At 39.0% G+C, this 15,553-nt stretch overlaps 1 protein-coding gene across 1 annotated transcript in view; it reads right to left on the bottom strand.

The window, feature by feature from the left end:
- Window positions 1-10,006, bottom strand: part of pex5la (peroxisomal biogenesis factor 5-like a) — a gene marked incomplete at both ends in the record, with an annotated part of 96,127 nt that extends 86,121 nt beyond the window's left edge. The window contains one exon of the mRNA XM_083940194.1: window positions 9,977-10,006. Coding sequence (XP_083796320.1) covers window positions 9,977-10,006 — 30 coding nt within the window. The remainder of the gene's footprint in view (window positions 1-9,976) is intronic.
- Between the last annotated feature and the right edge of the window lie 5,547 nt (window positions 10,007-15,553).

Here is a 15,553-nt window from a genome sequence, read left to right as displayed (position 1 = left end):
AGCATCTACAGTCACTACGGCAACCGCAGAAGCACTCAGCTGAAAGTCTCCAATTAACAGGGTCACTTGTGAAACAGAAAGACCGGCAAGTCAGTCTGCTTTAAATATGATTTTGAAGTTATCACTTGTCAGTGTTGATACGTCAGAACTTTGCAGTTTTCACTGCTACAATGTTGCATCTGTGGCTTTTTTAGACAGCACAGAGATCCGGAGATCCTATAGCCCAGAATTCCCAGGTCTAACGACACGCCTGGAAATCAGTCTAAAAACACAGCTTTATAAGTTCCTTTATAAGTTAACATTTCTGACAAACTGTTTGTAACGACGATTCTCAGGAAACCAGATCTCATAATTTCAATCTTGTCACAGTTCTGGATCAGCTCTGGGTTTTTATTGTGTCAGTAATAAATCAGGACTTTAACCATGGGTTAGGTTCTCAAACAGGGAAGAGTCTCACACATACCTGCACACAGACACACAGTCCTACTATCAAACTTTGACTATGATGAACTGTAGCTCAATGAATGACGGAGACACAGAAGGTCCTGATTTCATCTCACCATCTCAGTCAGACAGCAGGAATTCATCATGTGAAATTATGCTGTTAAGGGACAGATAGGGACATATTAGGGGTATGATTAAATGGTAAATAAAATAAACATAAACAATAAATAAATTGACTGACTTGTGTTTTAGCACCACGGTAATAGTGTATGCCATTTCTCCCTCCTTCGTCTCCATCTCATATCATTATTCACACCACCATGTTCCCAATGTTCATTTAAAAAACAAATTCTAATGACTTGATTGGATGGATGGGTGTTGGGAGAGCACAGATGACAGTGAATGGCGAAATGACCAAATTCCCATGCTATGTGAGCAAGAACAACAACCTTGCCATCAGCTTATAGGACAACTGCTGCTGATGTATGCTTGAATCGCTCTTAGTCTGCTTTACGAGCTCCGCAAGCTGCTCAAGGTCTTTATAGAGCCATAACCACTCAACCAGGTAGAATAAGAGATTCCCACTATGTCCCCAGATTGTCACTGGTAACTGAGGACTGGATGCCAACGACACAATACAAATCCTTAAGGTTTTTTTTTATCTGATTTATTCAGCAAACTTCCCTGTCTTTTAACATTTGTTTTCTTTATATCTGTGAGCAGAAAGAGACATACAGGACATCAGGGTGGTGCTGTGATGCAGGCGTCGTACATATAACAACGAAAAGTAATGTGCACTAATTTGTGTGTTTCACCTATTTATTGCATGATAAAACAGCGAGTCACCGCATGAGGAGGTAGGTTGGGGTGGTAAATGGGTCCTAAAACACAGGACTTTCAACAGGGGGAGCAAGGTCCAGTTCCCAGGTGGTGACCGCTCATGTCCCGTTGACGTTCATGTCATGGACGTACTCAACCAAACTGCAGCCATTTAATGCCTAAACCTGACCATAGCCTTTTGTTGGCTAAAAACGGTCATGTAACGTTGTCTTTGGTCAGATTTTGTCACGGACCACTTCTGATCCGGCGGCTTTTGTCACTCGACTTCTGTCCATCCGCGTCTTTTTTTTCTTTTCTTTTCGTCTTTTCATACAATGTCCTTTAAACCTGTTCATGAGAATATGTTGAGGACATCCAGGCATCATCAAATATTGTCACACATGTAAACTATACGCAGTGATTTAAAGACAGAGGGAGACAGAGTAACTCTGATACCCTGTGGCAGATTAAGGTGGTCAGGGATCCCTAGGCCATTGTTTGTTACATTATTAATCATGTTTTATCAGAAAACCCCCCCGCTAGAACAGAAGAATAGTCTGCAACCTTGAAAAATCCTGTCAATTTATGAATTTTCTTTAGTAGATCTTGGTCCCGTTGTTCTTTCAGTCATTGTGCTGTTCTTTTCCGTGCTTCCACTATACTGTCTAGTAACAGTGAGTGCCGTATCATTGACCACTAAACTTAACTGAACCCGGCCACATGATGGCTAGTGATTGGGTAAATGTGTCCACTGATCTTTTAAATGTTCCTAAGGGCCTCAATAGGAGGCAAGTTTTGTTTTTCCAGTGAGGTAAAATAAAAATAAAATGAATACAGTCTGGCCAATGCAGGGCCCCTGCACACCTGGGACCCCTGGGCTGCAGCCTAGGCCAGCCTGTGAATTAATCCGCTTCTGCTGATACCAGTTTCAGACCAAATTGTACGAGTGAACCATTTGCAAAATGTAGAGCAGCATATAACTTTCCAAGCACAGAACTAGGGTGCTACAGATTCAATTTCAATGTAAATGATGGAATACATTTTCTAACCTTGTATCCCCTGCACCTTTTCTGACTTGCTTGAAAGTTTTGATTCAAGTCCCGATGGGATCCGAAAGTACATAACTTCATTCAGAGATGCACAAATTAACATTTTTTACCACTCTACTCTGCAGTAAAATTGCTGCTGTCATGACTGCCACCTCCTGTCAATTCCAGAATCCCATTGGGCGCTCATTGTGAAGGACTGAAAGGCTCAAAGCTGAACTTGAGCTGCAAAACCTGCCAGAAAATCAGTGTGATACAGCTTTCTCCAGTGGAAATAATGGCCTTACGCTGTGCAATGTCAAAATTGCACTTCGGATGTGAACTTATTTAAAGTCCTCCAAGCACAGAGTTCAAAATAATATTTGAAATCTATTGTACAGTAATATGACAAAATTGTGTGGCACAAGCACAAATTTGGATAATGTTCACTGAGCATGTACATTAATATGATATTCCTCTCTACCACAAACAGAGTATGTAAATTGTGATGCTGGCTGCTTAGTAAAAAGGCTGAAAGGTAAATTTCTCTTGAGTTAAACACTTTGGTGATATTTTTTTGGGAATTAAATTCAAATTGAAGACAAAAATATTTACCTCCACTGTGCTTGACCCCACAACCCATGCATTCATAGAAACTTTACTGTTAAATAATGGCCTGTGTCCAGTCGACTCCTCTTCTTCTTATTAAGTGGAAACATGTTTCTTTCTCTTACTAACATTTTAGTAGTGCTCATTTCTCAAACTATCCTGGAACTATTCTCCAAAACAGCAACTGATCAGCTTTGATCTCAGCTATGTTTCTTTTAGATGTTTAGATTCCTTCCCTACCGCACATCTCCGACCAGGGAAGTAGGAACTGTCTGCTGAGCTTTTGTTCCAGCCCGATACCACCTGATTTCACTCATTATCCTGGCTCCTGAAATAGTCAGGCCTATTAAATCACTTTTAATCAAGACCATGGCTCATTAAATCAAGGAGACTTTGAAGTGGTCTCTGTGGAGGATTTGGGACCCTTTTGCCATGCCTGTAGCTGACCACCACGCTGAAGCTTCAGGAGACTTAAACAAGAGGTAATGAAAATTGGCATGACCGACTGTGCAACTATGATTGATAAATGGTTGTATTGTGGTGTGAAGTGGATGCTTGCATAGACACCCACTGGTGTTGTTATGACCTGTCGACTTGTATGTGGTTGATTGCTGTGCCCGGTTTTTACTCTGTTGGTTGATTATTCTGCATCTCTCTAGAAAGGTTCTTGCACCATTAAACATTGCTTTTTTTCCTGTTTGCATTAATTGGAATATTTTAAATCATTAGGACTTGTAACATATTTTTTGCATTTCATAAAACACATCATATTATGCTAATGAACCGCATTTTAATGTGTCTGTCTGAAGCCTGTCTATGAAGTCAGGTTAGGAGGGATATGCGAACTCCAGTAACAAGAATCTAACAGGGCTTGAGGAGCAACCAGAAACGCAAGGGAATGCACTAGGTTTCCACAAATATCCATACTGCCAAAACAGGACAGAAACACAAAAACAGATACAAAACAAACTGTATCAACAAATCGGGTGCCTAATAAATATGAGCGACTGAGATCTAATGAGACTTGATCTACTTCTGATCAACGATAGCATCCATCCAAGTTCATCCCTGGGGAACTTTGAATATGGTAATCAAATTATGTAATCATGTTATGCTTAACAGAGCAAATATCCAAAGGCCTTCGAGCATCACTTCCATTAATCCAGGATGTCTTTTATACACACAGTACAAGCGCTCCTGTAATTAGATTCACTGTAAACATTAATACAGAAGCAGGGAAACCACTAAAACAATTACTCTGCAATCTATAATGTCAACATATTATTTGAAAAATGTTATCTGAAGTAGTATGGATGGAGAAAGTCTCAAGGTCTCCCTTTCTATGTAGTACATCAAGGCAGAGATATATGGTACATTGACACTCTTGTAGCTTTTTGTTTTGATAAAGATGAGCAGCTGTGCTGAATCAGCTCACCTTGCAGCATCTTCAGTTGCACCTTCACAGGAAGAGCAATGAGGCTGACATCCACACCTCTGAATTGCTTTTCTTTAACGGCATCAATCTTTTCCAACACTTGATACAGTAAAGTGATCCTTGGCTGAAAAAAAATCTGGATGCACTTAGTTTCACACACAACCCAAATCGGATGCTGAGAATAGCTTTATTCATGTGTTTGAGACCTTAAAGATCCCATACCCTAACAAGTGAGATGATGTCTGTTCTTATTATAAAGCAGATTGAGGTGCTATTCATTTCATTTCATTTTTACATTTATTTTGTTTTTTGGGTCCTGCAAACAAAGGGCCGAACCCCCATTGGTTTAAAGACACAATCACATAATACATTACATTGAAAATACAAAAATATTATACAGTTTGATCTTTGAAAAAAATATTCCTTCTTCTTTCCCAGGCTTTACCAAGAAAATTTGCTTTCAAACTCACGTTGTGGATAGTCATAGTCATCTAACCAAAAGAAATGAGCATAAATGGAAGCCATTTTAGTAAAAGATACTCAAATCATCATAAACTGAGCAATAAAATATAAAACAAATCTTATTCTCAATCTCACCCAGGTCTCATCAAACAGAGCCTGTCTTCCTCTGGGGTATCATTGAACCTGTCTACAGAGCTAAGAGGAGCATTCCTGAGCATAACTGTGCACACAGCAATCTTTTTATTTTTACTTAAATTATAATTTACATAGGGTTCTAGAAGGTAATACTCTTTTATTAAACAATATATTCTTAATGTTGGCTCGTCTCATATGTCAACTGACCATTTATCTCTAAACCTATGAAACATGTTGCTCCTTATCTTTTGTATGTTACAAAGGAAAATTAATGTTCTGGAAAATACAAGACAAATTGTATATAAGAAAAAGATTTTAGATCTTTCGCCCAGGGATGACAATGTGAGACATCCCATTAAAAAGTTGTCTTAGTGAGCATCTGATCAGACATCTGTATGTCTGATGTTGGGTGGTTCCATCCCATACCTGGACAAACAGCCAAAACTGATGTCAATTTATTACAAACAAAGACTCCAAAACAGAGAAAATCACTCTGTAGTGCATCATATTCAAACCTGTTCACGGAAGCCCCAAACACCAGAGGCATAATCAGACACAGGGCGCACACATGAGTTGTGCAGATGTGGTAAATATATAGATATCGGCATGGAAACCTAGGCTATCACAACCTTTAACCCTGTTGAGTGCTTTCCCTGCAGACTGGGCAAGGACATTAATACCATCTTGGCATGTGCTCATCCAGTGTTAAACCAAGGAATTTATACTGATCAGTGTACGCGGAAACAGATGAACCCAAATTAAAGCAAAATTAATTATCTCATGGTACTTTTGTCTGATATGTACTGTTTGAGATGTATCCTGATTTACCACAAGTCTCCATTCCCAGCACCATTCTGCAACAATGTTCTACGTAAGCCCTTAAATCTTCTTCACAATCAGCAAGTAAAACTACATCATCGGCATACAATAAAATATTAACGATTTGGTCATCAACTTTCACTCAAAGTAAAGAGGCTTTAATCTGACAGCTAAGTCTTTCACATAAATAGGAAACACTGTTGGGGACAGTGCATCTCACTCTACACCGAACTGTTGGGAAAATCCCCAATTGTAAATGCATTATCTTGGACACAGGCAGTAGGTGCTTGATACAGATACTTAATGGCATAATAAAATGTCCCATTAACTCCTTTTTTTAACAACCTATATTGAATCATTTCCCTGTTGATCCAGTCAAACTCCTTCTTTAAATCAATAAAACAAACAAAAGTAGATCTATTCACGTTAGTTCTTGAACGAATGAAAGAAGAGATTGCATAGATATGATCAGTACATCTGCTATTTCTAACAACTAATAAGACTTATACCCCTATAGCTAAGTGGAAGCTTGGGGTAATTTTTTGTGGATTTAGGAATTGGCTTTATAATGGACTTTTGCCACTGTGCCGGAATAATGCTACTATCAAAACAAAACTGTAACAATTAGTTACTGGGGAAAGCCAAAAGTGTGCAAAGAAGTCCGTTAAATTAGGAGGAGGAATTGTCATGGTTTGGGGGATGTGTTCTGCTGCAGGAGTTGGGCCTCTTGTACAGCTACATGGCAGGGTGAATGCAAATGTTTATGCAAACCTCCTTCGGGAACATGCAATACCTCTTCATGCAAGAAAGTGCCCCCTGTCACACTGCAGAACAGGTTACGCAGTTCCTTGAAGCTAAGAATATTGAAACAATGAAATGGCCAGCCAAGAGTCCAGATCTAAACCTCATAGAGAATCTCTGAAAAATCCTTGGCAACAAAGTAATGTCTAAGAAACCAACAACAGTTACCGAACTGTGGAAGAAGAAGAATGGACCGAGATCAAGATCAAACCAGAGCAGTGTGAGAAACTAGTGATGTCCTCTGGGCGCAGATGTGCTGAAGTCATTCAAAGCAAGGGCCTCTACACTTCCTTGAATCCTACAGCCCTAAGAAAACAGTGTTGAAATCTTAAAAAGCGGATATTCTCCAGAATTCTGAACAATAAAAAATTACAGTATTTCAGAATAAATCAAGTATTAATTATTTGTTATCTAATTTTGATATCCAGTGTAGATAGCATCCATATCAGACAATCAGAACATATAAGCTGTTAAATATCTAAAGAATTGAGAGCTAGTGGAACTTGTGGAACGTTTTGGTGGTAAGTAGCAGGAAAAAATAACAACAGGAACACTTTTTCTTAAGCTCTAATGCTGATATCCCTTCAACTGAATAGACGCTAAATACTGTGAAAGTATTAAAACTCTCAATCTACAAAGAAATGCACACAGCCTATATTCAGACATTGTGTCTTTAAATGAGCCGTCAAGGCTTCTGTACTATACTATGCTATATATAGGTAGAAAATGCAGCTACATTGCTGTTACATTCTTTCCCCGGCTGCAATGACAGTGCAGAGACCTAGAGAGCGCAGATGTGGAAGAACTGGTAACACGAACCAATCACAACAGACTGGACCATTTCAGGAGGCTTAAAGATACAGGTGCTGAAAAAACAGAGCGTTTCAGACCGAGGGTGAAAACAGATATATTCAAACCGATATTTCATTTGTATTTATTTGGTTTGAACATTAAAGCATGCAAACATGTTCTAGCAGAAGCCCAAAAATACAAGTTTGAACCTGAAAATTTGCATAATATGGGACCTTTAAAGCAATAAGCATGATTGGAGAAACTGAAGACATGAGTCCAGCGTGATATTTCTTCCAAGCACTGGTGATGCCAAGCTGGGATATTACATGTAGAAGCCCACCCCTGCCAACCATGAGGACAAGATTTGGCTTTGTAAAATACTCACACTAATACTAACGCCACACAATATTGTTTCATTGTGTGCAGATCTGCAGCAATTATGCAAACATGTTATGTGATTTTGGAAATACCTTATGCTTCATGGATTATACGGACATATTAACCCACATATAGACGCAGCAGGTCAAGGAGAAAAGTAGAACAACAAATGAAAAATACTATGACAAAAAGAGATATGACATCCTTATCTTGTTCAAACAGCCAACTGGCTCTTGGGCCGCAACACTATAAGCTGACAAATCCTGCTGACTGACAGTCATGTAATAAAAAAGGTCTTACAAATGTATCTGCGTTGAGGAACGAAATCTGATAGCTCTGATTATGATTGATTGACTAATGCTGCCGTTGTTACATTAAATGGTGTGTACAGTATGAGCTTCATTTAAGATTCTAAGCTTTGTAGACTCCCAACTCTTAAGGATGAATGCCCAGAGCCTGCAGTCAAATGCCACATCCGGACAGTGAAATATGATTTTGCAATGTTTTACTGTTTCAAAGCAATATACAGTATACTCTGAGTTGAATAAAACATATGATGCATAACATGCAAGATATGAAAAAGCTCCCTTGACCATTCTTCAAAAAGCAGTCTCAACTTAATATGTCTTCAAAAGGGAAAGGAAATTTAAACGACATACAGAAAGAACGTGTTTCTGAGCGTTTACTTTAAAAGAAATAATTACATGTTGATCAAAAATCTTAAAATGTTGTATATTTGTCTGTAGCGGTTATGATATAACAGACCCACCCATTCCCCACACAAGCAATACATTATTCAGAATCTCTATCTGACAAAGTTCTGGCTGTATTACTCGCAAATTGAGCTCTGATTTCATATGCGCGCACTTGACTTTAAGGAGAAAGTGTTGTCAACATCGAGACAAATGCATCAGTTACTTGAGCAAGTGTCGTGGCAAGAGATCCATTACAGAGAGAGAAGAGCATCTGCTTTGCATTCACTGGACATTCGCTGCTAAATTAGCCCCGGATAATGGTCGAGAAGGAGCCGTATCTGGTTTCACTTGTGATCTTACCAAGGCACAGTGTCATGACTTGCATACATGGGATGAGAAACATATAAAGTGTGAGATAATTTAAACATTATGGGATGAAACATGGAAAACTGTGATTAAAACATGTCCTTTTTTTCATACTGTAACACAGTATCACAGACTCCTGAGTAACCATTAACAAACACAACTGGGGTAATCCAGACAACAGCTGCAGACCGCCTTTTCATGCATTTTTCAATGAATACTGCTGCTTGAGTAATATATCATGAAATATTAAATTTTGGTCTTTAATGCTCCCGAGTACCGACTCAGGAGTCGTCTTTTATTACATAATCAAGTGTCTGGAAGCTGAAGTATTTCTGTCAACCAACAATCCATGCATCCAACATGGAGAAGAGGCTATCATTAACCTCTGAGGAAGGATTATTGCTTGCTATGAGCTTATTGTGTTCAAATGAAAGTGTCTGATTATACTGTACATCAAACGTGAAGTGTTGCAAGCTCTGGAGAGCAGTTACACACTGTAGGCATGATCAAGTTTCAAGCTATCTCGTCATGTTTTGAATAATTTGTGCCTTCTTGTCCCAATTCTTGGTGTTTTTTTTGTTTCCGTGACGTCACGTGAGCATAAGCGTGCACCTAAAGAAACTAATCAGTGTCAAGGCTGCCCTGCTTAAACAAGGTATATTCGTGCCTCCTGTTTACATTTGCCATGCATCAGCACGTGCAATAGGGGTGCTAAAGTAGCTCTCTTTCTCTCTCTCTCTCGCTGTCTCTCTCTCTCTGTCTCTCTCTCTCTCTCTCTCTCTCTCTCTCTCTCTCTCTCTCTCTCTCTCTCTCTCTCTCTTCTCAGTGACTTTTGAAAATAATGCAATCTGCAGCAGACTAAGTAGAGTGCGTGCATTTGTAGTCCCTTGTTCATCCCTTCCCATCAATCTAAGCCTTTTTCTCCGCTTTGTTTTCCGACGTCCCTCAGTTAGATAAGAGGTCAAAATGAGGCCATTCTCAAAAACACCATTCATGTTTCTGTTGTCAGTTGGTTGATCGCAGAAATCTCTACTTGCCTCGGACTAATCGTGATTATCTCATACCCCTTGTGTAAACAAAATGCCCTTGACATTATAGGCATCATGTACAATCGCGCCCTGTTCACATCACTTCATTTGTGCCATCACAACTATAAAACAGTTCGTTCTAATGGAAAAACGAGGCCGGCGTCTTACCTGTAAATGCCCCTGGTACATATCGAGCATGCAGTCAGTCACGGATCTCTCCGTCGGCGGATCTTTAGACTTCTTCCAGACTTGTGAAACAGAGTCAGGCTGGAAGTGGTGACATTAGAAGCTGTAGCGGAGTTTTCGGACAGGAGGTCCGGTCCAGAGGAGCGCACGGAGCGGAGCTGTCCTCTCCTCAGGTGCTGAAGCTGACACTTTGCGCTCACCTAGGATTTCTGTGCGCGTTGACACCGAGGCGCGTCGGGCGCAAGAGGAGTGCGACGTCGGACCTCACTTTTACCTTTCCTTACAGTGCGCTGACGCTTCGCAGTTCTTGTAGGAAGAATAACACCACGATTTAAGACTTCAACCGTGTACGCATTGCAATTTTCCACGTATCTATCCTCTCTCTGTCTCTGTCCGCGCCTCTGTCTCCCTCTCTCCTCCTCTATCGGCTGTGGTCTAAATGTTTTGACGCTCCCAGGGGTTCATTCTCTTCTTATAGTGCGCTCCTCTTTCCTGTTTTCTAAGTACTCCCTCTGACCCAGCCCTCTGGTGCCTCCTCCAGTGCTGACGTGCTCCACAAGGAGGCACACAAGAACATTTCAATCATACTTGAAAAGCATGTTTAAAAAACACATAGAAAGTGTCCAAAATGTGCTCACAGTCTATTTCAGATTTAACTGGTAAGTATACATCTGGAGCTATACTAAAGCATACTGTATATTGTCCCTTCGAGTCCTGTGAACAACATATAGCATATAAACATATAGCAGTTTATATGAAGTAGTTATCAGTGTCTGAAATTATTTTTAGATCAGTCTTAAATACATATCACATTATATTTGGCAAATTTCTGTGAGTTTGAAATTGTTTCTGTTGCTCAGTTTCTCTCTGGGATATTATTATGCAACATATTGTGCAATTTCTTATTTAAATGCTAAAAGCTGAAAGAGTGTGATATCTGCATGTGAAGAGCAAATTAGATGTTGTTCCCAGTTGTCCAATTAGTGGAAGAAAAAATTATAAAACTATGCAAGTCGTATAGTTTCCAGGTAATTGTGGAGGCAAACTAGAGCTGGTGAAATACTGTGGGCGATACTTCAAACATAATGATCAACATCAGCCACATGTTGGCACACATGCAATTTTTCATCCTACTTCACTGCATGCAGCGAAAAAAGAAACATAAATATAAATGCTGAAACAATGGGAAGAAATGTTCTGTCCAGAGTCCTGCTTGTTTACAGTTTTTTCCCAGCCTGATATGAGACTCTTAGCCTAACAAATAGGCAAATCAAATATGCTCCGGGTTGGCTGCTGGGCAGTGCAGGCAAAAACATGTAGGAGGGCACAGCTGGGAAGTAAATAAATAGATAAATAAATAAATAAGCATACAACAACACAGGGACATGTGCCAGGTAATCTGGGGCAGATTGTGCATGCAGATGCACCGTCCACGTTTCACCCTCCAGATGTAGCAAGGGGTCACAACGTATCAGGAACTCATTGCTACTGACTGTGGAGTGCACCACCATCTGTACTACATTACAATGTACTCAGGTCATATGTTATATCACTAAACAGAATACGTGAATTAAAGCTGCGCTAGGAAACTTCTCACACAGGCGGCTCCAGATGGCAGCGAGGGGAAACCAACTCATTGCCTGGAAATCCTGTAACGCGTCTGTTGGCTGTCAAGAGGCCAAAGGGTCTTATATTAATGAGTCTGGTTTTCTTTTTAAACATTGGAGCGCTCAACCTCTCCTGATTGAGAGACAAGTCCTTTCACTTTGTTTATGATCCGTCACGTCTTGTGGGCAGAAAACGCACGTGTCTAAAGGCGCCTTGACGCCCAGTTAAATGACTACCATGAAATGATATGCGTGTTACTTTATATTTTAATGATTACGCTTAAAATGTGGTTATTAATTATTAATTATTAGTCGATATTAATCAATTGTGCAGCACACTATTTATAAGAATAGCAGAGGACACTAAAGTCTCACCCCACTTTTGAAACTTACTATCAAGAGTGCTGCAGGGATAACAGATTTTTGTATGCAAAACAGAAGTTTGCATCACCATGGGTTCCCTCGACAAACAGCCAATGGGATTTTTCCATTGGATTTTGGATTTTTGCCTGAAAATAAGATCTTTGGTGAACTAAAGTTAATGATACTTACATGTTTTGTTCAGCAAGATGATGTTCACAAATAAACACAACCTTTTGTGATTCCTGAAAGTCATAGAGTGTGGTCTTGACCTATTATAGAATTGACCTACTATAGTAGTGTCATGAGATAACTTTTGTTATGATTTGGCACTATAAATGAAATTGAATTGAATTGAAAGCTACCATTACGGTACATAGCACATGAACAAAATTCACCACCCACTACCATAGCTTCCAACTGATTTTGCTTGTATAGCGTCAGGACGTTTGTTGTCTAATTTAGCCTCTTGTTAGCAACTGCCTTTTTTTGTTTGTTTTAATTATTTTTTTGGCAGTTTTTCAAGTCTTTATTATAAACAACAGACAGGAAATGGGTTGAGAGAGGGGAGGGGACATGCTGCAAAGGACCACAGGTTTGAGTAGAATCTGCGGCCACTGCCTCAAGGTCCTTCAGCCTCTTTACATGGGGTGACTGCTCTAACCACTCAGCCACTGGCCGACCCACGATTACCTTTTTAAAGAAACGTACAACTTTCAACATTCACAGCTGGGGTATCGACTGAAATGTTTTATCTTGCAGAACAAAACGTTAAAAAACGTATGCTTGTTTTAAACACAGATCTTATTTATGGCATCTAAACAAAACAGTTTTGAAAAAATATTGACTCTGAATCAAGGAAACCAGAAGTACAAAAATGTTAACAAATTTCTTGTATTAGGGACTAATTCCTGCAGTACTATATTCATACCCAAACGATGGCATGTGTTAGTTGCAAAACAAAGTCACTAATCAGCGAGATTGTGACAGTTGAATGATCAGCACCATGGACAGCACTACACGTTAAACAAGCAAGACTAGGACATGTTATGTGCACTATCTCACATATACCGTATATACTGTATAACACCATTTTTGCAAACATACTTAGGAAAAGACACAATACTTTTTACAACCTAAATGCTGAAAGACCATTACAGGAAAACAACTTAAATAAAAATGAAAATAATAATATGATCGTGGCCTACTTATACTTGTTCTCTGCTTGTGATGTTTGCTGGTTTTTAACTAAAAAGACTGATCTTCTCGTGTTGCTGATTTGGAATATGGTCTTATACACGTATGTGAGTTTCATATTCTGTTTACTGATTAGGAGGACACTCCTAATTTACATTTACTATCAGGGGAGTTCTGAATTAATGTTGCCATGGAATATTGTGAGGGAAGGGTCAAAACATCTGTAGCCCCAGGGCCTGATATTAAAGTGTCAATGCTGTGTCAACACCTGACACCAGACATTTTGAGTTTATGTCTAAGAGCCTGGATTTTTACAATAATATCAGATAGTGAAGCTTTAACGTATTATTCGTCTCTGCTTTTACTGGTATTTAGGCCACCCAAAGCAAAACAGTCAGTATTATGTGTTTTACAAAAACAGGACCGTAGCAGTCCTTTCCAACCGCAGTGTTTTAATATTTTTCATACCTCACCAGATGAAAACAAATCAAGCCCCCATGCATTAAAGTGAGCATGATTATTAGGCCTTTTGTTTTTGAGTATATTATTCAACAGAAAAACACAGAGGCAAATTTGCCAGGCTGTTTATCAAAACATACTCATGCTTTCATATTCCCTCCCACGTTTTTATCAATGAATAATGATTACAGACTCACATCATTTGAAATGACAGACATGTACATACTGGCCTTTGAATCTATTTTTAGATTTCATTGGACTGTGGTTCTGTGTTGTTTTTCTTCCTCTGTCAGCCAACATAATTGATGTAAAATGAGGGGAATTACTTCTCCGTACAATGGACCAGACAGCCTGCACTCTTTGACTGAGAAATATTTCAGTCAAATTGAAATGTTTTAACTGCTTCTGAAATATATCAGCTGAAGGAGAGAGAGTTTTCATTAATACTAGAAAGAAAGAAAAAGTCATAATTGGAGTGGTCATACCTTGCATGTCTATATTATGCAACATGGGCTCTGTAATCTTGATGAAACAGCTCTGAATCTATTTTTACTTGATTAAGTAAAGATGTAAAGGCATGTTTACCCGAGTGATGAAGAAAGTTGGAATTTAGCTGGGAAAAAAGTGCCAAACTTCTTACAACAAAGACAGATTTCAAGACTAAAAGTAATATAAAGAATAATAGGTTTTTTTTAAATCCTGTCATGCTGTGTCAGAAATACAGAAATTCATCTAATACATGGAAAATTGCGGAAATTGCAAAAAAAAAAAAAAGTTGTCAATAGTCAACTGAACCCCAGTGCTGGAAAATTACTGTTTTCAATGTAACATTTGCCTCAGGTACATTATGTCTGGCTTTGATAACCTAAATTATTATTATCTTGAGGCTTTGGTATTTATAGCAGCTGTCCTTTTCATAAGAAAGTTTTTAGGCATGCATGAAGCATACGTAGGTATGGCGATGTTGGTTGGTCTGTTGTGTTTCAACTGCATGACTCTATACTTAGCTTTTTGTTTGATATTAGCAAAAGTTGTGGAAAGATTTTTTCAATACCAGCTCTGTAGAGGTTTCAAACGAACTGAGCCGGTACTAAAAGTTAAAACACTGCAGCCCATTGATTGCTCAGAGAGAATTGTCTCTAGCACATCATGTGACATTCTGCATAATCCCTCGAATTTTAAATGGCCAAGTTTCCTTCAGTAGCAACCCCGATTTTTTATTTACTTGACCCATATTTTTTCTAAATTCAGCACGCCAAACTATATGATCCTCTGGTTTCCAATGAAAATATCCTTTCAGTGTCACTTTGAAGATAATATCACAGCAGTTTGGCGATCAGCTTGGAATGCCATGGGTACTATCCGCAGTGGAAATCAGGACGTAGAGAAATAGAGAAAAGGACCAGGGGCCCAAAGTGAGTTAAGCAGAGCCATACTGTAGTGGAAACACAGTATAAGTAGGTCTTAGCAGAGCCTGGCTGTAAACTGTTAGATTTGATGGCAAATTATCCAAAGGATTTTGAAGAAGTTTCAGAGGTCTCTCGGGTTAAACTATACATGTGAAGACTGAAAAACCTTAAAAATCATCCCACATAGAGTGTGGATGAGGCTAAAGCAGAGACGCTAATACATCCATATTTGGTTATCCTACTTTTATTGCTCATAAATGCTAATAGTTGCTAATTAAGCTTTTTCAGCTCACTTTAAGCAAGTGTGAAACCATTAAAAACACCAAACAGGTTTTCATCCAACAGCGATGAGAGCAGAGATTCTACAGTACGTGAATTGATTTTGAATGAAGACACTCAGGCTTCACTTAATTACTTTGATGAGAGAATCACACCTGAGGAGGCACTTCAGATGAGTGTTTATAATAATTACGATAAGTCTATGATAATTTAAATAAACAGCACACATGTTTTGATCAGCAGCAGCA

This window comes from Echiichthys vipera (genome assembly GCF_963691815.1).
Source record: "Echiichthys vipera genome assembly, chromosome: 3".
Classification (NCBI taxonomy): domain Eukaryota; kingdom Metazoa; phylum Chordata; class Actinopteri; order Perciformes; family Trachinidae; genus Echiichthys; species Echiichthys vipera.
This window is presented reverse-complemented; position numbering and strand designations above follow the sequence as displayed.